This window comes from Pseudopipra pipra, chromosome 2 (assembly GCF_036250125.1).
Source record: "Pseudopipra pipra isolate bDixPip1 chromosome 2, bDixPip1.hap1, whole genome shotgun sequence".
Lineage (NCBI taxonomy): Eukaryota > Metazoa > Chordata > Aves > Passeriformes > Pipridae > Pseudopipra > Pseudopipra pipra.
The window spans coordinates 21,687,622-21,712,479 of NC_087550.1; the positions used below are offsets into that span (position 1 = coordinate 21,687,622).

The 24,858-nt window shown below is 42.5% G+C and overlaps 1 protein-coding gene across 14 annotated transcripts in view; it reads right to left on the reverse strand.

The window, feature by feature from the left end:
* Positions 1-13,901, reverse strand: part of ST3GAL6 (ST3 beta-galactoside alpha-2,3-sialyltransferase 6) — a 126,926-nt gene extending 113,025 nt beyond the window's left edge. For 2 of the 14 annotated variants that reach the window (XM_064644314.1, XM_064644310.1), the window contains exon 1: positions 13,626-13,901. Coding sequence is in view for 8 of the 14 variants with exons in the window: in XM_064644309.1 (XP_064500379.1) it covers positions 12,798-12,960 (163 nt within the window). In the remaining 6 variants the exon portion in view is untranslated. Of the gene's footprint in view, positions 1-12,472; positions 12,556-12,797; positions 13,483-13,625 lie in introns of those variants that run through there. The other 12 variants (XM_064644317.1, XM_064644316.1, XM_064644309.1 and 9 more) reach the window with 11 other exon arrangements.
* Positions 13,902-24,858: the final 10,957 nt, after the last annotated feature.

Here is a 24,858-nt window from a genome sequence, read left to right on the forward strand (position 1 = left end):
GATAAGCAGCAGAGGAACAGTTTGCTGACTGTGGAAACTGAGGCCTTCTTCCTCTCCAAGAGCACATCAAACGACCCATTTTACTTCGATAGTACCAGATAACTGAAGAAAAAGACAGTCTTTCTCCAAACATAGCTTCTCCTTTTTAAGGAAGGTTTCCAGTGTTTCCCCTATCATTTCTCCTTTATCCAACTATTGCAGCAGACCTGAAAAGAAACTGTAAGATAATCTTTTTTCCAAGCACTCAACAGCAAGTAATGATGTCCAGTAGATTTGGCATCATAGTAGTAGTGATGTTTAACAGATTTAGTCAATCTTTGTTCATCAGCTCCTACAGCTGGAAGTGTAGCCTCTGTTGACATTATAACCTATTGGAGAGAGACACATACTGGAGCTGTGTCCACCTCTGACCTCTTGTGCAGCTGCACACTAATTCAAGACAGGCTGCAATAGATTGGTTTTAGGGCCTAAAGCTTGTCTCTCTTCCCTTCTTCATCCTGCTGCAACATATTCTGTACCACAAGATACAGCAGTACATTTATTACGTTGTGAAAAATCCACAATTCTTTTATTCCTTTTTTGCCTTTCAAGAATCGACAACAGTATTTTGCTCATCAGCACATAACTGCTCACTGGTTCAAGCAAAAAGAAAAAGCAACTTAATCAGTATTTTTCATTGATGATCACCATTTCAGTTTGCTTCTGTACAAAGTCTTCAAGATCTCTGCATCACTCTTCCTCTTATGTGACTGCAGACCTCAGAAACTCCCCACATAGACATATCCTTCAGCTAAAAAATACTGATAAAGAATTCAAGTCTAATTAAATTTATTGTACTTTTACCCCCTGCAATCCCATTTACCTAGACAGCACATGTGGTGACAGAGGAAGGTGAGCTCCCCTCCCAAAGGCTGCAGAAAAGCTCAGGAACAAGTACAATTCACAGTGTAACATGCAACACAGCACCTACACCCCTCCAAACCTTATCTTCAGCCCCACACTCTCACTTCATTCCCACTGCCACCTTTAAATGCAAGAGATCAGCTATGGGGGGTTGTTCTAGCCAAACCTAAGGCCATCAACCTTTCAGACAAGATCTGAGTTTGTAGCCTTCCAAGAAGGCTCAATACAGAGAGGTTGGCAAAAGCTACAGAAAGCCTACAGGTCTTGACTTACAGCCTCATCACCATGCTTAGACTCCCTTGTTCTAACTGCACTGGATAGAAAGAAGGTATCGTCTGTTCAGTGGTGTGTTCCTTCCTTTCCCACTCCTCTTCCCAGTCCCTGCCCGAGAAGCCAGGAGCTTTCACATGTGCCCCACAGTAGGGGCAGAAACAGAAACAAATTGTAAGCCCAGAGAGAAAGAGAGGCTGCATGCACTCAGACTGTTTCTTGGACAGCAAAAAGGCATGTGTACAAGCCCAGGTCAAGTTACTACAAGCTTTTTAAAGCTTACTTGAAACAGTCCCACATTTGGCTGCAAAAAACCTGCTGTGATCCTGTTCTCCGAGGTACCACAATCAATTACGTGCATTGTCTCACAGAGATAAGGCTTTTGGGCCTACCAGTGCAAAATTTAATGTCACTTACACTGACAAGAAATACTAGCTCCACAGATGAAAAACAGAAGTACAAAGCCACCAGTCAGTGCAGCCTGCCAGAAAACTCTGATGAGCAAAATACAAGGGGGCATAGGCACAAGGCATCACTGAAATGGCCCTCAAATAGGAGTATTCAGTGCAAATGTCTGAAGCAGAGTTATTTAGCCCTGCTGAGAGGCAGAACACCTCAACTCCAGCTTGGGGCTATCACAGGGTTGCTATGCCATCCTTGAGATCCAAGCTAGTATTTTGGCTGGTTATCACAGTGCAGTGTGGATCCCTGGCACCAGCTCAAGGCTCCACTGCATGGTGCACACACACAATTAAAACTGCACAAAAGAGATAGCTGGATTGATATTTTTCAGCTGGTGAGTGTTGGTCTTAATCATTTTATCCATCCAAGAGAGAAAACATTATCTACCATTCCAAAATGGCTTAGGGCTCATTCCAACAACAGACACACTTTTTGTAGCACAGTTAAACACTGCTAACTTAAGCTTAAAAAGTCAGCCCTGAGTAGATCCAAATCCAGGTCATGGCTTTGAGGGGAAGAAAAACAACAATAACTACTGGATTCTCATCTAGTTGGTGCTTTCTAAGTATCACAGATTTCCAGAAACCTTGCCCGTAATTATGATCAGGAGTAAGATAAAGTTCACACTGTCAGCTTCTTGCCTGCTTTTGTGCATTGAGATGAGGACTAGAAGGAAGTGGTCAGTTTATGCAAAGGTGCACAGAAGTTGGGAACAGACATTTCCATATGCTTTCCCTTGTTCTGCCCCTATACAGCTCTCCCCTCAACACATTTCACTTTTTTTCCCCTTTCTTCCTCCCATGCACATGAACTCAGATCAGCAGTTCCTGTCACAGCCAGCGGCCACGGAGATGCAGTGTGGTACACAAACAACTATTTTGGATTTGGTCAAAAGCTAACCTGTGCATGCAAAGTCAAAAGCAGGTATGAACTTAGCACAGATAGCTCTGCTTCCTCCACTCCCAAACACAAATAACACATGCAGTCCTAACTACACCTTTAAAAAAATACTTAAAAGTCCCCCACAAATTCAAAATTCAGTAACACAACCTTAGCTACTAGATTTTTTTTCCCTGCTCTCTTGTACTCTCACAGATTAACCTTTAAAGCTTTAGCCAGCCTAAGCTGGGCTGCTATTTATACACTACACATCATAGGTGTCATTATAATACATGACAGAACAAAGAAACAGAAAATGAGTGCTATAAATCCACACAGCTCCTCCTGCATGCTGTGGTGACAACACTGTTTCTTCTCAGTCTGTTTCCCCTCTCCCTTCTCTCTGGAAGAACTCTTCTTCCAGAAAGACTGGAATATAAACAAGCCATGCAACATGTTCTGGGGGTCAGAGTTCAGGTCATTTCCTTCTTGTACTTTGACTTGCACAACTGAAAAGGGTTCTGTCAACTTGCAGGAAAAAGAGCATCATAGTTTTGAGTTGTTTTGATTCTTCGCCTCCTTTTAAAACAACAAAGACCACGGACATACTACACAATGCTTGAAAAAACAAAATTATTACAAAGATAGGCATCCCGGTACAACATCAGTTACTCATTCACACGCACTGTTCTTTGTCAGTGAGTGCCTGCAGAGTCAGAGGCTTGAGGTCAAACAAGCAATCCTTCTTAGGTTTCCCAGAGAAAAAAAGATGGAAAAAAGTAGAAGGAGAAATGGCTGAAAATAGCCAAATTAGTCAGGTTTTGTTCAGTTATAAACCATATCCAGTTCAGGTTCTTCCTCCAGAACCATGATCAATCTAAATAAATAAACGTCCAACCTGAGAATTTGATCTGTATTTATTATATGTGCACATCTGCTACAGCATTAAGTTTACCTCTAAAACAAGGCACACTCTTTGTCTTCTAGTAATGTATAGGATATCTAAAACATCCAGCTCTGGCTGATTTGGAGCTAGTGATTTAACCTCAGCTCTCACAAAAACGGCTGGGAATTCCAAAACTAAATCTACCCGTCAGTTCAGGGAAAATAAAGAAAAATCTCAACACTAGGCTAAAATAAATCACAGGAAAAAAAAAAAACAAACTCAACAACAACCCAAAAAAACCAACAACAACCAAAGGAGAAAAAGAAAAAAGAGGAAAGCACACCAAAAAACTTAAAACAAAACCAACTCATAAGCAAAATTAGGGCTCTCAAGCGCAGAGGGAATAATATTCTGTTGCAGTTTTTTGTTGCCTTTTTCTTTTAAGGATAACTGAGAGGGCTGATTTACTAGCTTCTCTACCAGCACCTGGAGAATGAAATGCTACCCATCTACATTGCCAGCAAATCCCAAGTCCATCAGACTATTTTTTCACTTAGTCACAACAGTATAAATCCTGATCTCTACTGGTGTCAGAATCTGTCCCTAAATAGACACAGGTACTTTTTGTATGACTAGTTTTCACAGTAGCACTTGCAAGCCCCAGTCACGATAAATCTCACATACACAGGGTCTGCCAACATCTGATGGCACAGCTCTTTTTATGGTAATTTTTAATGCCCATATTTGACTCCATTTTAAAAAGCAATAGGGTACATTATTCAGGTTTGTGTGGATTAGGAGGCCCAGAAAATAGGTGTGAATGTGCTCCTGGCCAGCATATGAAACCAAACAGTTTAATTTTCATTTAAATAACATGCAAAGCATGTCTGTAGTCAGAGCCCCAAAACCAACAACCAAAAAAACCCCCAAGCCCCCAGCTGTCTGTGATGCAATTCACCCCAACAGCAAATTCTGCAAGTCAATCTCCGGCAGTGCATCTGTGCCAAGCAGAGCTCTGGGATTCTCAGGAATGCAGCAAAACAAGTCAGTGAAAAGTATAAAGACAAATTAATTCAGGGAGGGAGAAAAATGGAGAGAAGTGGTACCACTTACCCCACACTACTACTAAATTTTGGAAGTTTCTCAGAGCAGGAACCCTGCCAGCTCAGAAGAAATCTGCAGGACACCAGCAGTTTGAGCAGCTTCTCTGGTAACTTTAATGCCTTAGATTTCACATTGCCTTTGGATCATGAAAATTAATCAGAATACACAACTTAAGTGCTAACTATGAAAACTAATCCCAAACTGGCAGTGCCAAACTGGATAACCTTGACTATTGTACACACTAAGGCTACTTTCAAAAGTCTTCTTTATGCACAGCTTCGTTTTCTTAGCACTCAAGCTCAAATTCATTATTTACAGTAACAACAAAATCATCCATAAGAAAAGCTCTAATAAGCAGCTTTATAACTGTGAGAATGCTTTGTAGACATAGGATGTTTGAGCTCACAAAGAACTGTTGTACAGATTGCATCAGAGCCTGTATCTGATCCCCTAAAGAGTTTTAGTGCTTAGTTTTTCCTGTATTCACATATAAAAAACAAAATCATCACATACAATATCAAAACAGAGCACATTCTGAGGACTCAGTGCTACGAGATACAGAGCACAGTAGAAAAGTGTAGTCCTGAAGAATATTTAACACAGCACGTAGAGTCCTGACATCTTTTCTGAATGGGAAAGGTTGTCAATGAAACATGTGTTTAAAAAAAAACAAAAACAAAAAACCAAACCATTGTTTGTAAGGTAGTAAGTTTTCCAAGGAGAACAAAGATGAGGGTGTATCTGACTTCAGCATTCAGAGTATCATTAATTGTGTTTATTTAAACAAAGCTGAAATCAAACATAATAAAAACTTAGGACAAAGGAGTAGGCTAGAAGATGTAAAACCAGAACTGGAATTCTTCACAGAGCAACCATTAGTTGCTGTAACAGATTGCAGCTCCCTACAGAAAAGTTGGCACATGTTCATTTATATATTTCTGTGCAAACAACAGTCCATACTGCAGTGCAAACTTTTAGTGGGTATTTATCCTATACTGGAGTTCATAGCCCCGAATTATGCAGTTTACTTTCCTTACCTATGCAAGAGGAAAGCTAATTATATCTGATGGTAATCTTCAATTGCCATCTGTCTGTGAGGAAAGCTGCCTACATTAGTCAGTATGGCATGCTGGGAAAGCTTCTATGCTTTTCTCAGTGCCATACGGAAACACTATTTATGGCTTTCAGACTTCAACCCTCACTGACGGTTAAACACAACCCACTTCCTCCCCAAATCTGAATATTGATCTATCAATCTTTTTCTTGTTTTTTTTTTTCCCTTCTTCTTTTTGAAAAGGACAGTCATGTCTAAAACTGAGGGGAGTCAAAGGTGCACGCTGCCTCACCCACACATCCTCACTAGGGGTCAGCCCCCCTGCTGCAGTTGCCAAAAGGCCTCCAAGTCCAGCTGAGAGCAGTGAGGCATCGGCAGGTAACTAAGGGTAGGCTGCAGACACGCAGCCCAATCTCTGCGGCAGTGATGACTTCACAAAGTACCTCTGGCTGCACATCATCAGCTCCCTCCACCAGTTTGCTCTGTTCCTTTGTAAGCCAAGTCTGGTTTGCTGTTGGTGAAAACAGAGCATCTATTTCTTGCTGTTTGATTCTCAGTTTCCACAGTCCCTAAATGCTACAGCAAAACAAAGAGGAGTTTCTTCAGGACTGCAGTATTTTTAAACAGATTAGCCATCCTCCTCCACCTGATCTTTGCTGAGCGTTGCATACGCTCAGGGCTGCATGTGAAAGTAACCAGTAAACCCTGAGACAAGACTGGACTCACCTCCCTGTGAGTCACAGCAGGGCAATGGACCTCGTGACAGAGATCTGCTCTTTTATAACCAAACTGGCCCACGCTGCAGCAGTGATAAAACACAAAGTCTGATATTTGCTTCAGCACAAAACTTCAAGTCCTCTAGAGCAAGACACGCCGTAAGCTGCACCTGCTGTGTTGCCTGTTGACATCTTTTCCTTGCTACCCTGACCACGCCAAATCCAGCTCAGCCTCCAGCATCACCATGTCCTATCAGATTGCTATTCATGCCGCAGACGATGCAGAACTCCATTAGAGCATGAAATACCATACAGTAAAGGGCTTTTTGTTCTGTTCCATCACATGTGGTCTCAGCATGAAATGAGATTTCTGCAATCACACCCTGGATGCGTGCGTGCATGTCCTTTCTTTCCTTTCCTACAGAACTTTTGCACCCCTTTGGCTTATTTCGGTCAAATTTGAGAGGAGATTAGGAACTTATGGTGTTTGAGACCTCTACAAGTTTTACAAAAATAAACACCTGACCGGGTAGAATTAAGAAAGCCTATAAGCTCATTTTTTATTAAAGATCAGAAAGTACATGCAGAAAAACATCAGAAATTCATTTTCATTATATCTTGTCACATGACTGTGCGACAGAGCTATAAAAGTCTCTAGCCATTGGGGAAAAAAAAAAGTGCTAAAATTTTTGAAAGCCTTGCACAAACATATAAGTATCCAAATTCCCCAAAGTGGTTGTATGATGCTCAACATTTTAAATATCCTTTTCAGTCAATTAACAGTGCTAGCTGACTTCAATTACCCAGCTTCAAAAGAAGTCACTCCAACACTAGCCAGTATTTATTACAGGAAATATTCTCTGTGAAAACTGAATGAGATTATATTCTAAATCACTTTGCAGTTATTTCTGAAACAAAAGTTTCAATTTAGATTAGAAATCTTTAACACAAAACCTAAAGTTTGAGGCTAAGCCATCTAAGAACCAACGTCGCAAGCTGAAAACAAATTACGGTGTGCCATTTGCACAAAAGAAAGAACAAATTAAATAACTATTCCATTCAAATTGTTCCAATGAAAATGAAGTAACAGTACTCCCTTAACATGTATAGCAAGAAAAGGCAATCAATCTTGAGAAACAGTACAAATGGTATTTACATTAATCAGTATTTTAATCATCCGGCTACTCAAAACCCAGCTTACGATCCTGGCCTGCGCTTCATAGCACAAGATGAGCCACGAAGGCGCAAGGAACACTCTGCTATGTCAGACCAGTGTCCATCCAGCCCAGTTCTGTCTCCAGCAGTGACAGTGGGAGATGTTCTTTAGGAACAGCATGTTATGGTCATTTTGTGTTTCATTCCCCTCCTCCACACATTCCCCCTGCAGCACCTACAATTCTTTAGTACAGGAGTTGGAGGACAGCATTCCTGCCTGCTCCTTTTAGCATCCCTTTATGGACCTACCGATGTGGAACCAGGGCACAAAAAAGGACAGAAAACCCACAAAAGGAGACTGAAGTGGTTCTGCTACATCAGAGCTGCTGAACCATGGGGTCCTTCACTGCAGACACAGGCCTGGGGCCCTCAACTTTCTGAGAAGGGAGAATTAAAACTGCCATAGGTGGTTATAAAATTGGGGGGAGGAGGGTGTGTTGAAGGATAGGCTTACATAGCCTTCCAGATTCTCAGCTGAGGCAAGTAACAGTCACCCTGCCTCATTAAATACTGCAAAACATTTGGGCAAGCAGAGCTAGCTGTAGTCTTCCCTTAACTGTTTCCAGCAAAAAAACCTCCAGGCTTTTCCCAGATAATCAAATGAGAAGGCAGTAACTTGTCTACACAAGGGGCACGATCAAGACTAGCTACTACATGCTAGCAAGGCTTGTGCACATTCAGCAATCTGGACAAATCCTAACTTGTTCCTGTGTTTCACCAAGTAGATTTAATATTGTGGCTCCACTGTGCAAATGTTGCGTTCAAACAAACCCTACAGCCTGTCTCCCATCTACACCACTAAACTCCTCCTGATCTCAGTCCCACAGGAGGACTTCAGACTACCTGAATCACTGTAAAGATAAAGGTGATAATGTTTCCAGGGTACTCAGATATAACACTGGTAGAAGACACAGACTGGCAGGTTCCAGAACTTCAAAGAAACAGGAAATACCTACTTTAACTGCCAAATGATAAACGAGGTTTCATTCAGCAACAACAGCTCTTGAGCAGCAAACATCTTCCTCTCTCTTCACTGCAGTGAGAAAACTCCACAGGTTCCTTCCCCACACTGTCTCTTGTGCTATGCTGTTATGCTCCTTTCCCTAAATAGATAATTTCTCCTATACAGGTCATTGCAGAGCCGAAAAACCCTGTCAGCACTAAACACCTGCAAAAATTAGCTGCCCAGGAGGGACCTACATTAACCGGGGGGGGAAGAAAAAAGCTAATGGCAAAAACATAACTTCAACTCCTTTCTTATCCTGGGAAAGGGACTTCTCCCCCATCCCACATACGACTTCATTTGTATTTATACATGCATGTTTTGTACCATTAAATGGCCATCACATGGGTGTATTTCCCCTCCTAAGGTTCTGGGTAAGCTGATGACATGCCCCTCACACTGTCCTCATTTCACTGTCAGCCTAGGACCCTGAAGAGCAGGGGCAGAAAGCAGTGTCTGGATACTGTTGTGCTGGGTCAGTCTGCTGATCCAGCCTAACAAAGAACTTTTCTGAGCTCTGCAGCAGCTAATCCTTATTGTAGTGTTTACGACCTGTACCCACAAGGGCTAGAAACTGTTCTTTACAAAGTGAGTTGAAGAGTCTGTGGAAATCTAAGACTGCTAGCCACATACCTCACAAATAAGGTTTCCTACTGGCTAGTGGCCCAAAAGAAAGCAATATTCCTGCTAGGGGAATGGAAACCTGCAGTTGAAATCAACAGATGTTAAGAGCTTTAATGATTAAGACTGATCTTCATTTAATTCCTGCTGCTCTTAAATCCAGTTCCATGGTTGCTCCATTCCTGCCCTCCTAACAGGAGGGAGGACCAGCTTTGTGGCTCCTGAAGTTTTCCAGCCTTCCTTCTCAGCCAAGGCAAATGGAGGGTATTCAAGTTCTTGCCTTGCCTCTCCTGACTCCCCACTTACACTGGAATGTAAAGAACAGCTCTAGCACACCATGCTGCTGCAGGGGCCAGGAGAAGTAACACACAACAGCTACACACAAACTTTGGGTATTATCAGGGGGACACACAGTTTGCTCACTCTGTGGTAGAACTGTAAAGGGTATTTTCTCCTAAGATACCAAGGCTTCACACTTTTGCCTTCAAGACCAAAGGATGACCAACCTAGAGCACTGAAGAGCCAATCCACCTGAACAAAATGAACTTTAAAAAGACGTGGTATTTTCAGATGATAGGTACAGAATGCAGCAAGAAGCACTGTTGCAAAATATTTTACCACATTCTGCACTTGTATTTTTCAACCCATTTTTCAAGAGGTAGTGGCACTGCGTGCAAGCTACATGTTACCTCTTTTTGCTTCACAGCCCACACTAACACTGTCCATTACCCTTTCTGTACAGATAGCAGCTACTGGTACCAATGATGAATACACTGAACTGCAAAGTGAGAGATTAGTTTCTACACACTACTGAAAAGTGACTTATAAAGAAAACAACAGGCTGCACATCATATTTCCTCCCAACTTCAGTATACATCGAGAAAAGCTGAAGTTTGAGGCTCTTCTGTAGAAGTATGATAAAAGAAAGATCTGACACTTTAGGAAGCTCACACAACAAATAATACATAAAAGTAGCTTTATTTTCATTTCCCTTGAAGGCTATGAATACATACAGAAGTAACCACACAAAACATAGCAAAACTAGAAGAAACTGGATTAACAGAGAAGTTCAGGGGTGTTTATTCTCTTCCTGATATTTTGAGTAATTAGATGGTAGAAAACAGAGACTATGAAAAAAATCCTGTAGATTGAGTTACCTCATAAATGAGTTTCCCAATATTATTTACTAACTCCTCTATAAAGCTAGAGAAACTGATGAACAAATTATTCAAATGAATTACAAAGTAGATTTCATTAAGTCTGATAAATTAAACTCCTCTTCAACACACAGTGCACATTTCAACCAATTTAGCTAAAATAGTGCAAACATCTGTAAGGAAAGATGTCTGTAGAAAGAGGTATTTCAACTAACCTTGAGATCATTCCTAAACTGCACTTAACTAGGCAGCCACAGCAGAGTACTTCACATCATACGCACAGTAAAAACAACCTTTTGTGCTTATAAGTAAAACAACCTTAATGTTAACATACAAAGACAAACCAAGATTCTGTGCTACACCTCAAGCTATACTGTGAAGGAAAAAAATTAGAGCCTTTCCTCAGAATCACCTTTGAGTCAATGGTATAGACTGCCTTGAGGAGACCCGTGGTGGTCTCACAAGTTTTATTTTCAAAGGATCCATTTGATTGCATCCTCTTCCAGGCCAAAATATCCTGCATATTGGTTCAGAGACTATGAAGCAACACACAAGAACCAGACAACCACACATCAGCCAAAGTGGGTTTATGAGAACTTTTCCAAACCTGTCATCGGAGAACGGATCAAATCTTTATGGAAAGGCACTAATCATGGTGTGCCCAGAAACTAACAAAGAAAACAAGCCTCAGATAAAAACATTAATGGCACAAACAAGCTGTCGTAAGAACCATCCAAAAATGATCACGTAAGGAAGAAAGCAATCATAACAAATCCTCTAAAACTGTCTCTGCTGTTAAGCTATCAAGAGTCTGAGAAGACGGTGAAGGAGAAGCATCTCAAGCGCTTCCTGCTGCAAATAGGATCCGTCACCACATCAGCCGCTGTATTTCCCTCCTCAGGGAGGAAACTCCCCTTCATAATTGTTTAAGTCATTACTTAGCAGGGCACACGGTATACATCAACATAATGTCTTGCCAGTCACCTTGTCGACCATGTCTAGGACATATTTCCCCACTGGTTTATAACTCAGGACTCGTGATTTTTCTGCCAGCTTCCAGGTTTTACTCTTGCGACTCTACACTCTGCAGCTGCTCCCATGGGCACTTCCCCAACTGGCAACTCCTTCCACAGAGAACTTTTCCTCCAGAAATCTCAGAGGATCATTTATCCATCCCAAGACAGAGAAAGGTCGTCTAAAGCCAAGATGACCCTCAGGGAGCCCACGAGGCTTTCCCACTTTTAATTCTGCTGCTTAAATAAACAGTTGTAAGCTTAAACAGTAATTTAATGGACTGCTTCAGTTCAGCAGAGACAGACATGCTAAAGAAGCAGGTACTGGATCAGGTTGGGGAAAAAAAACAAAGATACAGCTGGTGCAACATTACATATGAAAGGAAAGTTGTTTTAGTTTCATAAATATCACTTCTGAGACTAATCAGATGAGAGTGTTGCCTGTTAATGGGTAGGAAGCCCTGCTCCATACATATTTCCTTTTACTTTAATTTACTGTGAGTAAATTCAAGTTCAGTTTTTTGAGTTTAGGAGTGACCAGTCTACTACCATGGCACCCTCCACCATTTTTATGTATAACATTTTTACATAGTTCAGCTGCAATAGAATTACCAGGTTAAAACAAATAATCTCATCCCATCACAAAGTTTATCCTTTTAATAGTTCTGCAACCAAACTGTCTGCAAGAACAGCTCAGCATAACGTGGGTGAAGAAGAGAGAGACTAAAATGAAAGAAATCTGGACAGAAAGTTGCAGTTGGGTAACAAGAACACAACAGCCACAAATCCCAACAGATCAGCTGTTCATCTCCTTGTAAACTTTAATTTGAGAAAGGACAGCAGGACTGATCTCACAGCTTGCTGTACCTAAAATAGAAACACCACCCCGACTGCCAAATAATAATCCAAATACTTAAAATAATAATAAAAAAAACCCCAGAGAACATAAAACTTCCAGGGTTTGTTTCTTCCCTATAAACTACAAGTAATGGATTTGCATAGCTTAAAGCCGAGTCTGCCCACAGAGCCATTGTTCCTTCCCCGAGGCCTTCGGCATTTCCAAGGGTACCCTCACCAGAAGCAACCCTTTATCCGAACTTGCCTGACCGGCAGCCATGGCAACACGGTGGGATTACCCGACCCAAGCAGCTTAGCAGAAGCCGCGAATCTCCCCTCAAATTTTACTTACGGACCGCCGCCTGCAGCGCCTGGAGGCTCCCCCTCCGCGGGGCTGTCCTGCCCGCATGAACCCGCTTTCCCCCAACCTTGCCCTGACCTACCCACCCCGAGAGCTCCGGGCCCCGCCACCCCTTACTCTCCCGCCCCCGGGCTCGCCTCCCGCCGCGACCCACGGGGGGCCCCGTGGCGGCTCCTCCCGCCGCCCCGGCCTGCCAGCGGGGCTGCTCCGGGAGGCCGGGGACAGGCGGGCGGCTCCCGCGCCCCGCGCACGGCGGGAGCAGCCGGGGGAACGCGGCCCTTTTTCCCCTCACCCACGGCCCTCCAGAGCCGCCTACCTGTGCGTGCGGAGGCGCCCGGCCGCCCGCCGGACCCTCCCCCGCCGCCCGCCGCGGGGCCCCGCTCCGGCCGGGGGCGACTCCTGGCTCCACATGCGGCCCCGGGCAGCGCCTCAGCCCGGCCTCGCCCTCCGGCCCCGGCCGCCCGCGGCATCAAGCGCATCCGAGAGCCGCCGGGAAGGCGGGGGGCGGCGGCGCTTCCACTTCTTTCGGGCTCATCCCCACCGGGAGCCGGCTCCCCGCTGCGCCGCGGTGTTAATATTTTTTAGCCAGAAAGTTCCCAGGAATCTCTGGGAAAGGTCGGGGATGTCTCATCTCACCAGCTCTCAAGCCGATTAAAATTGTATTCTCTTCAAAGGAGGCTTGTAGAGGCAGGCTTCATCCCTCTGGAAATTCAATTTAATTCCTTGAATGCTTTCATCGAGGAACACGCTGATGTATCGGAATAGGCAGCTCTGCCTTTGAATACGCGGTACTTTACATTGAATAGCAATGCTGTTGGCAGATGCTGCCCCCCAGTATTCACCTGAAGCAGCTTTTAAAATTAGAAGCATGCATGTAGACTCTACGTGAGGTTAAAACAGGAAGCTTTCCCGTCTGAAATGACGCGAGAGCCTAGTGAGAAGAGCATGGAATGGTAAAGGTTGGGAGAGACCCCCCAGGTCCATTCGCGTCCAAGCGTCGAACGTCTCACAACAACCACCCTACGTCCTGCAAATTCGGGAACAAGCACTTCCACCGCACCCAGTCCTATGGGTTCAGACACCATCCAAACACCCTCTCAGCCTGTGCAAGGGTTTACTTTATAAAGCAGGGGTGTTCACTTACCGGTTGTCAAAAGAGCAGGTATTTTATCTTTAAATGATCCCAGAGAAGAGGGCAGAGCTCGTTGCTTCTGCTCAGGACCGCCCAGGCTGCTGCTGCAGCCTCCAGCAGCTCCAGCCCGGTTCCCACACGGTTGGTGCTTACGACTGGGCTGAAGAGGAGGGCTGGTTCAGCTGAGCCCCATCTGGAAGCGAAAACGTAGGAGGAAGCACGTTGTGTGTTGAGACAGAAATATTATTTGGCTCGAGCCTGCTCAAATTCCTCCTCCGTTTATACCAATACCTTCCAGGGGGTGGAGAGACTCACGAGAAGAAAGATAAAGCGCTGCTATCTCTTACCCTCAGCAGTGAGTTTCTGGTCTCTGACTAACTTCTAGCTGGAGCCGCAGACGCGCTTATTCCTCTTTCTCCTCCCTCCCCGGGCCTTTCGCCGCCGACAGCCCGAGAAGGCGTAGGAATCCCGCAAAGCAAGGGGCAGTGAACAACACCCTACCCACCAGCCCCTCTTCGGCCTCCTGGAATTACCATCTAATTAACAAACTGATTGTCACCGGCTGCGTGTCGAGGTGTGGGGTGCGGGGGAGGGTGAGCCAAGCAAGCTGAGAGCCACTGTACCTCGTTCAGGGGCAGGATTCTCCCTCCCCGAGCACTTCTGCCCCCTGCCATCAAGCCCCAGGGACAGCCTTCAGGGGAAGAAGAACTATCTCCTTGTAGAGCTGCTGTCAGGAGCAAAATGGAGCCTCACACTTTATGATCAACGCAGGAGCGAGTCATGGGGCTCCTGGAAAATCTCTCCATACCTCAGGACCCAACCGCGTGGGGCTGGGTCTTGCTATTTGAAAGGAAACCTAATAAACAATTCCTAATAAACAATTCTGCTAGTGATGAAAAAAATCAGTTTGTTAGGAATTCTGTACTGCATCAATGCTGTATTTTACGTAGAGGAGTGTATCATGCTAGAAAAAAAAATCTGAGGGGTTGTTAATAATTTAGTTATTCTCTCCTATTTCAATTGTTACAATACTAATCACTTCTAATCTGAAAGTTTTCTATATGATGCTTCAGTGAGCTTTTACAGTATGTTTTTAGGATTGTAGCAGAATAAGATGCTTCCTTTATTGGAAGAGCCGCTCCTGTTTTTGATGGCTATCACTGGGAATGACCATAGGTGGAGTCTATTCTCAGCAGTAGTTTTTTATAGCCTATGAGTACATTTAATAAAAATAACAGATTGAAAGCCTGGAAATTTTGTCTATTCTTAAGGGACTATCCCACTCTGTAGTCTGCTGAGGTGGCTTTCAGTGTGTTCTGGGCTAAGAACCAAAGTTCAGTCCTCTGTAATTTGTCTTCCCTTGAGCTGAAAATACCTTTGTACTTTTCCCCTTCTCCCAAGAGGTTCCCAAGGTCTTCCCTCTTCACATCCTGGCCTTTACAAAACCAAGCTGCCACCAAGTACATAGGTAAATTACCTGCCTTCTAAAGTTAGTTTATTTAACTCTGCTATACCTTTTTGCTGCTAGCTCTCATCTCTTCAATCCTTACCCTTTGGTTCACCTAAGTATAATAGGCACAAAACCAATTTTTTTAAAAAATCACTAAGGTTGCACAACAAAGGAGTTAGAAGTCATGAAATACCAGAAGACTGATTATGTGACTTCATGTCAGTCCCCTTGCTTGTACTTTCAGGACAGTCTAAAATTACGTAGTCTGGTATTATTTTGTTTCTGGCCTTGCTTTATTTTGCAAAGCCTTGCCTTTGTTTAGTATACAGGATGGACTTATTCTCAGGATGTGCCACATTTTTGCAGAGCAAGCTGTTGGAACTATTCACCACAGAGGAGTGTAGGAAAGCTTGAGGAAATGGATGCTATTCCTGCCTCTGTTCCAGACAGGATGTGTGTGTTGCAGCTGCATCTTTAGTGCATGAGTTCACGGGCATGAGCTGATACCTGAGTATTGATAACAGTCTAGCATGGACCTTTGGGCAGGCTGAAAGACACGGGTGAAAAACGTGACCGTACTGTTGGCAGGACTGAGCCACTGGCTCAGAAAGGCCAACTCGAGTTACCAGTGCAGCTCTGAAGCTAGTTAGACAGATGCAATGTTCTTTACTATGGTGATGCTGTGTGATGACTTGGAGGCCTTTTGATTTTATAGCTGGCTGCAAGTTATGTGCTTGTCATTTTCTGAGAGTCTTGCACAAGGCATCTAACTCTAGAAGAGCTAAACATTCACAATTGCAGCCCAAAGTCCACAGGAGATACAGTGGACCTGTTTACTCACAGTTTTATTACCTTTCATTAAAGGCAGTGCATGTAAAAAATACAAAAAATTGCATCTAAGATGGTTGACTACATCTTTATCTGGAATAAAGTGCACCACAGTGGTCAAGTAATATAATAATCTAATTTGCAGTAATGTAATTTCACTTCAGTTTCTTCTGGCAACTGCAGGTATCCCACACCAGCAACAGAAGGAAAGCTGATGTTTGTTGTCATTTAAATATGTTGAACTAAATTCAAGGATTCAAATAGCAATTTGAATAATTGATACAGTGCAAAATAGTTTCGTTCCTAGGTGTTTTCCAAATAATCTGTACAAGCAAGAAGTTAATAACTAATCTGCAACACCAATGACTTTATTTGGCACAAAGTAAAAGGAAAGTATAAGGAATCACTGGGATGTAGTCTATTGCACACAAATGATTTGACAACAATAAGAACCTTTCAAAATGCTTTGGAAATGGATGACTAGCAGGAAGTCAAATGAATGTTCCTGCAAATGAAAACAATGCATGTGACCAACAAGTTAACAGATTTGCTCTTTTGGTTCAAAATCAACTCTCATGAGACACAAACCTCTCCCCAAACCAAACATAAAAGCCACACAAACCTTTAAATGTGAAGCAATAACTAAAATAAATCTAAATAAAATGTATTCATATTTTAGTTCCAGGAGAAACCATGTACCTCCTGAGTCACTGCTAAATTAAGAAAATGTTGCAGTCTCTACCCCAGCTTGCAAAATCAAAGACAAATAAAGTACAATAAAATAAAATACTGTAATAAGACAAATAAAATACTGTATTTTTTGTTTATTTATTACAGTAAATTACAGGAAAAACTGTTGAACGTGGGAAAAGCAAAACTGTGGAGAACAAGGAATAAAGAGAATGGAAAGTTGATTTCTTGCCCAGCAATCCAACAAGCAAGATGACTAATGAAGCTCTGTGTAGGCAATGCACCATGCAGTCTATCATACACCTCTGGTCTTAGAGCTAAAAATGCAACAGACCTGACACCGTTCATTAATTACTTTGGGAGATGAATGCATTTATAGAAATACAGACTGCAATAATATCCCTTTGTCACTCTAGCTTTACTATCTACCATCACAGTCTGATCCTAATCTTTACATCACACCATGACCGCTGCCCTGAGTCCCATACATGCCCAAATCTCTGCTGTTGAGCCCCAAAATCTGAGCACAACTCTGTTTTGTAGACCTTCTCTCAATCCCCTTGCCCCAGATGACTGGGGACTGGTCATGGCTGCACTTACTGCCCCAGTTGTAGTAAGCAGCAGTGACTGATTTGTGGTTGCATGATATTTCTTCCAGAGACTCTGCCAGGAGACAACTTGCTAAAGCCTGTCCCAGGAGCTTTAAAAAAATCTGGTGAGTGACTGTAGCACATCTAATCAGAACCCACAGTGTTTGGAACTCACAACATGCAACCCCCACCTAGTTTTAAGATCACTTTTTCAAGACCGGGTCAACCAGAGAACTACGTTAGGCTGTGACTGCTTTCACAGTCACTAGGGACTGCCTTTTCTGGGAATTGCAGGGTGCTTTCTCCTGCCTCAGGCTGTGCAGTGGTCCTCTACTCCACTGGGGAGACAGGACACAAACAAACAAAACATATGACAGCAAAATATGTTGCAGAGGTAACCCAGGTAGGCTGAGACAGCCTCCGCACCAGCAAGTCAAACTCAATCTTAAGTGGTGAGCACATTAGGAAGTGCTATTTGCCAACCAAAGTGAAGCCTTCAGGGCATGTGTCTATACATAAGAGCATCTGCGAACCTATGAAGAAATACATTATCTAATAGGCACTAAGCATGCTTGTACTTTATTAGGTATAAGCAGAAGAAATAGGTCAAAACACGCACTTGAAGAGCATTGCAAGTAAAACAGCAGGAAGGAAAAGGGGAAAGAGTTTGAAAAAATAGAGAAAATATGTCCTGAGCAGCCAGTTGTTTTCACTAGGTCAAAAGCAACATTAAACCTCAGATTTCTCCCCACCAATTGTTGCCTGGTTTCCATTTAACTACACTGTCATATGGAACTTAAATCCTCCACTTGCCCCCTCATCCTCCCAATGGATGCCAGTGTACTGGTGTGACACCATCTCTATGTGCATCCAAGGGTGACCCAAACTGAAGCTTCATAGTGCTGAAAGCATCCCTTTCTCCAGGCAAAGCAGGCCAGAGCTGGTGCTTCCTCCCCTGGCAGGAGACAGACCTCTCAAGATCCAGTTCTCCTACCCATCTGCCTGGGATGCAGCTCCTCCCTGTAGCTTACAGGCACGCAGTGGACTGCTGTTCACAGAGGATGTTGGCTGTGGCATCTGGCACAAGGGAAGACTGTGAGGAGAGAGGTGAGGGGGTGCACGGGGCAGAGCTAGGGGGTGGCAGGGCTGTGGGAGACCCTTATTTGCAGTCTGCTGCTAGGTCACATCCCCTGTGCCAAATGCAGGTGGGCTCCGAGCTCAGAGAGAACAAGAAGCCCTTGATCCTGTGGCTCTGGATCTCTACCCACTGGGCCTTGTGTGCTCAGATGACTGACATAAGCTGCTTCTAGAAGATGAAATACCTGTCCTTTTATGATAGCTCTGTTATTCCTACAGTACCATGCCAGAATCCACTCTCCTTGTTTCCTTTCTAAGTAGAGGCCAATAGGTGAGATGCCTTTGCCATTTGAAGCACAGCTTAATGCCCTATTTCTTTCTCTATGCATTTTATGAAAAAGACATCTCTGTTTTTCCTGCTGGCTCCCCATTGCACAGCCTGTGATTCTGGCCCCAAGTTTCTGTCCTGTGTCCTGCTGGCCTCACCTGTACAGCCAAGTCATTATTACAAGTGCTGAGGCAGCTACTGCAGCTCTCAGATATATAACCTTTCCACTTCGAATTTTGGCCAGTGTTAACTGGCCTGGAGTCCTTTACTGGTTCGCAGCCTAAGATCTTGGAACAGGTACACAGTTTTTCTGCCAGGTACTCTTCAGTTTGGGTCTTTACTTGAAAAAATGATGTAGCAAGTCAGAACACAAAACAGGCTATAAAAGTGATACAAATAGCTATGATTAGATTCCAGGAAGAAGGAGGGTGAGAAGGCTAGGTGAGCCACTATAAGTCAGAAATGTTATGACAAGCTGCTAGAAGCCTCGTCATATGTAAACAGCAGAATAATTTCAATGAGACACAGACATGGGCTGAGAAGAAGAATGCTTTGCATGTTCCTTACATTTAAGAGTTCAAGTTGCACTCAGTGTCTTGGATGTAGGCAAAATGTGCAAAAATTTTAAATGCATTTCTTCCCATGACTGACTTATCCACTTACAACTTCTGCCAGGTAATGCCCAGTGCTAATGAGCAAGTGGTCACTTGCAACAGGTTGGAAGAACCAGTAGGTACCCACTCAAAACTGGGCTGGTGGCATGGGGGAAGGAATCCTCCCTCCACGGGACTCCAGGCTGAACAGAGCAGCCCTATGGCAGAAAAAGCTGGCTTGGTCTCTGTAACTCAGGAGAACAATAGCTTGTGGATCAAACTTTTGTATTTTACTGCTCTGCTCCTGTTCCAAATGGAAGCCAGACCTGACTCATGTGAATACGATCAATAGGCCAATATCCAAGTCATTTGCAATCTTAGTACAATACTCCTTCTATTTAAATGTTTAGCCATTTCATCCACACAAGTGGAAACCATCAAGTGATCTTTTTTTATTAAAAGCCATCTGTCACTTAACTCATCATCATTCCATTCATCATAAAATTCCCCATTGTATGGGAACAGGGAGCTCCACTTCCAGAAGCCCAAGCCACCTGCTCACAGCCTCTGCTTTTTGGGGAGTGGTTGTTTTTGATTTGGACACTTCATTGAAACCAGGCCTTTCTTGTCTGCAGCTAAAATACAATGGTGCCAGAAGAAGTCTGTCACTGAAATGTTATTAAAGAAACACCACTGGGAATTGTGCCATGGCCAACTTTAACTTCCCAGATACCCTATTTGGGAAACATGGTTCTAATAATAAACTTGGGCCCAGCTAGCCATGTGTGTGATAGCTGCCAGATTTCTTCTCAGTAGTCACTGAGACAAAAAGAGACAACCCCAAATTAGTAAGTAATGAAGACACTAAAAAAGAACTGGCCATAAAAAACTCCATTGGGCTGAGCACTCAGCAACTGTTTGCATTTCTATGGACAGAATAACAAAGAGAAGCAAGTTGGTAATAAAATATTTCAGCTTCAAAAGGGCAAACTGTCAAATTAAGGAAACTCACTAGCAGATTCACCTGGACTGAAGAGATGAAAGACTTGAATGTGGAGGAAGATTGGAATATATCTAGACCGAAGATATAAAAACTATTCCCATCAAGAAAAAGAATTTTACTGAGAGGTATTTTAGGCCTGAATAAGTGGAAAAAACTTCACTATAGAGTGGTTCTCAGAAGTCAGAAATAGCAAATAATCCTGGTCAACAAAGATAGCTGTTGTGTAGAGATAGAGATGCATAGGATTAAGGACAGTTTTGTCAAAAGTCAAATGAGCTAGGACATGCAAAAGATGATTGAATGAAATCTTCAGGCATTCAGAGAAGAGGAGAACATGCCTTAGATGGTATTTCGCTAGTAGAGGCAGGGAAGTACTAACGCAACTGTACAAAACGCTCTCTGGTGCTTCCCCCAGAACACAGTATATGATTTGTGCTCTCACACTTGAGAGGAAAACAGTTCTGGAGAAGAAAACCGTTCTACTGAAGGTGCAGAGAAGAGTTACACCGAGAATGGGCAGTCTGTCATGTGAGAGCAGCTAAACAATGCTGGCAGGAGAACAAAAGGATACAAACTGGCTGTGAATTTAACAAATTTCTTGGCATAACAGAAACCTGCAGACTTGTTGGTACCCTTGTTCTGCTTTCTGCCCCTCTGTCTGTAGCACATTATTCCTTGGCTCTTTGGCCTTTTCTTACAAGCCTCGAGTTCGTTGTAAAGCTCTGGAAAGGACCCTTGGCACAACATAAATTGGTGAAGCATGAAGGAAATGTTTTATGGAAATTTTTGAACAAGAAACTCAACATGCAAAGTTGCATGGCTATGCCTCATAGAGTGGGATTCTTCCCGCATAACTGGCGTCATTTGAAGCCCTGTGGCATCTCACCTCTCTCCTTCTTCCCTTAAAAAGCATGGAAGAGCTAAGTCAGAATGTCTACAAATACACACACAAAAAAGGAGGTTTTTGTAGCTGGACAGTGTTTGTAGCAACCCAGCTAAGAAAAGGCTGCAAACTCACATTTTCTCTTATCTATCACCAGAAGTAAATAGCTTTCAGTTATATTACTCTCTCCCTGGCACAGCTGATGCTTGCATCATTACTTGTGCTTTTGAGCTGGTTGTTGAACTTGGTATGACCATGGGGAAGTATTTTATCTCCAGCAAGCACAAGTGAAGCCCAGCTATCACTGCAACAGAGGCAATGAAAGTCAGATGCTGCCCTTCAGTTATTCTTATATACATTTAGATTTCATGTCACTGAAATAACTTTTATTTAAATCAATATAGCTAAGAAAAGAATCCACCTCATTGCTTATTTTAACAACCTCTTTTTTTTCCTCCTAAAGACTCTTTGTGTGTTTGTTTTTAGTTTTGTATCTTTTCTTTTCTATTTTAGTAATTGGGAAGTTCAGTTTTCCAAAAGACCTTTTGACTTTCTTGTGAATGTAACCAAACCAGAGCAGATTCTTGCCCTGCAAGCATATGGGAAGAAGGAAAAGCTAATTAGAGAATTAAATTGCCTGTGACAAACAGCTTCACTTTGCCAGTTTATCCAGTTGTCCCATGAGCTAGAGCAACTTGGGTAACACAATATATGGAATGGTCATAAGTCTCTACTTAAATCAACTCTAATGTACATACATAATAGTTATTTCAAAATAATTCTAATTAAATAAATGGCTCTATTGAGGATTTCCCATTACTGTGCTTGGTAGGAGCTGTCAGGACATATCCAACAGCAAACAATGTTGGTGGAGTGCTGCCAGTAAGTTTTGCTTAAACATATACTTAAAGCTGAACTGATAAACCAGACAATGCTTTATAAAGTGAACATCTACCTTCAGGTAACACAAAGATTGATCCAAAATCAACAGTAGAGTCCACATCCCACAGGTGGGCATGTTCTTGAAACTCCTCTCATGTTGAAGTGTCATGATCACGTGGAACAAACATGACAATTACTCCGGTACTATCGTGCCACTGTTGTTTACAGGCAATCACTATCAGTGATTTACAACAGAAAACAACAGAGAGATAATGACAGAGCAATTTGAGAGCAGAATCTGGATCATTGATGCTGCAAGTCAGAAGGTCCACTTTAATGGAAAGAAGGATCCCTTGACCTTTCCAGAAGAGGCAAATAGCACAGGATCAGGATGCTAACAGTTGCAGTAGTTTCATTTTTTTGACAGAAGCAAAGGTGGTCTTTGCAGAAATCATACCAAGGATTAAATACATATTTTAAGAAAGAAGAGGACTCGTAAGACTACCTTTTTCAAGACAGAGCTTCTTCACATTTACTCTTTCCAATGTTTCCAGTTCTCTATTCCAACAGGCTGTTCTCCCAAAAGGGATTCATCCACTGCTGTGTCTTCTTGTGAACAGACAGTGTTTCAGCATGTGTGGTAGGTAACACAGCTTGCTTTCTGAACAGATTTTCTTCCATCTAAAATGCCTGCAAAGTGGATGATTACTAAAACCTTCATACTAACTTATCACTTGTTAATAGAACTTACCTGATATTTTTAGAGTGCTCTCTTAAAATTTATGAAAATGTCTTTCAGTGTTAAGAAGCTTCTACAAAGTGAATGCAACAGAGTGGCACATCATGGCATTCAAAGCAGAAACTTTTTGCTTTCTATAAACAAAAAAGGTGATTTGTCTACCCTCTTCAAAACATGTTCAGTCATGTCTTGACCAAGACATCGAACTGCTGCCACATAAATGATGACATACATCTTGATTTTTCAGGTCTTCCAAAGACAGAGGAAGAAGACAAGACTATATGAAGGGAAAGAAAAACATGACTTAAAAATTGTTGAAAAGGGTGGGGTTTTGACACTGCACAGTTTAGTTAATTTTTCAACAAACATTACCTATGTTTTGACAATAACTTCTATGTCCAAAGTGTTTGAAAAAGGAGAGTTTGAGCCAATACTGCAGTTCAGTTCAGACAGATTGTGATCCAGATCAGTTTTCAATTGCTGGGATCAGTGTGTCCTGTGGACAACTGTCAGATGACTCTGAAAGCATTTCAGAGCTTATGAATAAGAAGATCAGGACAAGCTGTAGCTGTAAAACTAAGGAAGGGGATCAGTTTACTTTTAAGCCAGTACAGATGTGATGTCACTGGGAGACACTAAGAGGCAGAAATTCTGTGAGGAGGCTTGTATTAGCTGCATCTGACTGCAGCCAGTCACTGCTGGCAATGTTCCCTGGGATGTTCAGCTACTGTTACGCAGACTGCTTGCTTTTCCTCATCTACTATTAAAGTTGTTAGGGAACTTTTAAGGAATACATTTTAAATCAAAGTCAAGAGGCACTTTTCCCTTGGGATCCTGCTTGAACTCTTGCTGATTTACTCACTGAAATCCCAGAAGTTCAGCAGACAGACTTTGGGGAGTGCTTCCATGCTGTCTTGGCCTACAGTCAACCCTCTTGGCAGATTTTTATTTTTTTTTTTCAAAGTCAGAAATATTAGGAGCCCTACAGATCCTGGCAGCCCTCCAGGGAAGGAGTGTCCAGGATTTTTAGATTCCTTGTCCTAGTAGTCTAGAAATCAAAGAATCTCAAATGCTCCCCTCCCTCTCCTGCCATCCCACTACATGGGCTGAAAAGGAACAAACAAGCCCCACCCTCTATGGCAAACTCAGGGGCTTTTGAAATTGGAAGTCTACATTTTCTTAATCTTCCCCAGTCCCAATTTGTTGAAATTAGCAAGCCAACATTTTTCAGATTGCTGTTCTGTGGAGAGCTTAGCAATTACCTTTCATTGGCAATTTGGAATGAAAACAGAATTGTTCATTTTCAGAGTCATCTGCAATGGCAATGGACTGTTCTCCCTTTCTGCCTCTGGTTTGGGAAGTGTCAGAATTGTGTCTTTGGAAAGACAGACAGGCAAATCTGAAGAAGAGATAATTAATAATTGTCTGCAGATACTGCAGTGGCTAGTTTGAAGAGGAAAAGCCTCTTATTAACTTAAAATTTTATTTTAAAAATATTCATTTCCAAAAATATTTGCCACGAAAATAGAAGATAGTTAAAGGAAAAAAAATATTCAAACTACACTGAGAAAACTGCATGTGGAGATTTGCAAAACTATATTTAGAATGACCACTGCCACAACTGGTTTCACCTTACTACTTTAGCACTTTTTTAGGGATCAGTTTTATTGAAAATGTGGAAGATTCAATGTTTGACTGTTGAGCTGATTAGACTGAGCAAAACCAGCTTTCCCTAAACAACAGGAGGGGAAAAGAATAAAACAACAATTAACCCATACCTTTGACTACGAAATAACTTCTTAAACTCAAATACCATAAACTGGAATTCAACAGAGACGGAATCAGATTAGTTACTTTACCAGCATCTTTAAGATGAAGTATATCTACAATCCTCAGAGACAACAGAGAGACAGCCAAGCTGTCTGGGCAAACAAAATGCAGGGTTTGACCATTCTGGTATTTGTCTGTGGTGTGGTCTAAAACAATTCTACTCCCACACGTGTTTAAATACTATACTATGAACTTTAGGCAACTCTTATTTTTGTAAAGCAAAAAAATTAAGGATGAAAGATCTCCACTTTGACATTTGATTAGTATATTTGATAAATATGCCTGCCAAAAAGGAACAGAAAATGCAATTAACAATGTAAAAAAAAAGAGAAATAAACAATTATTAGTATCC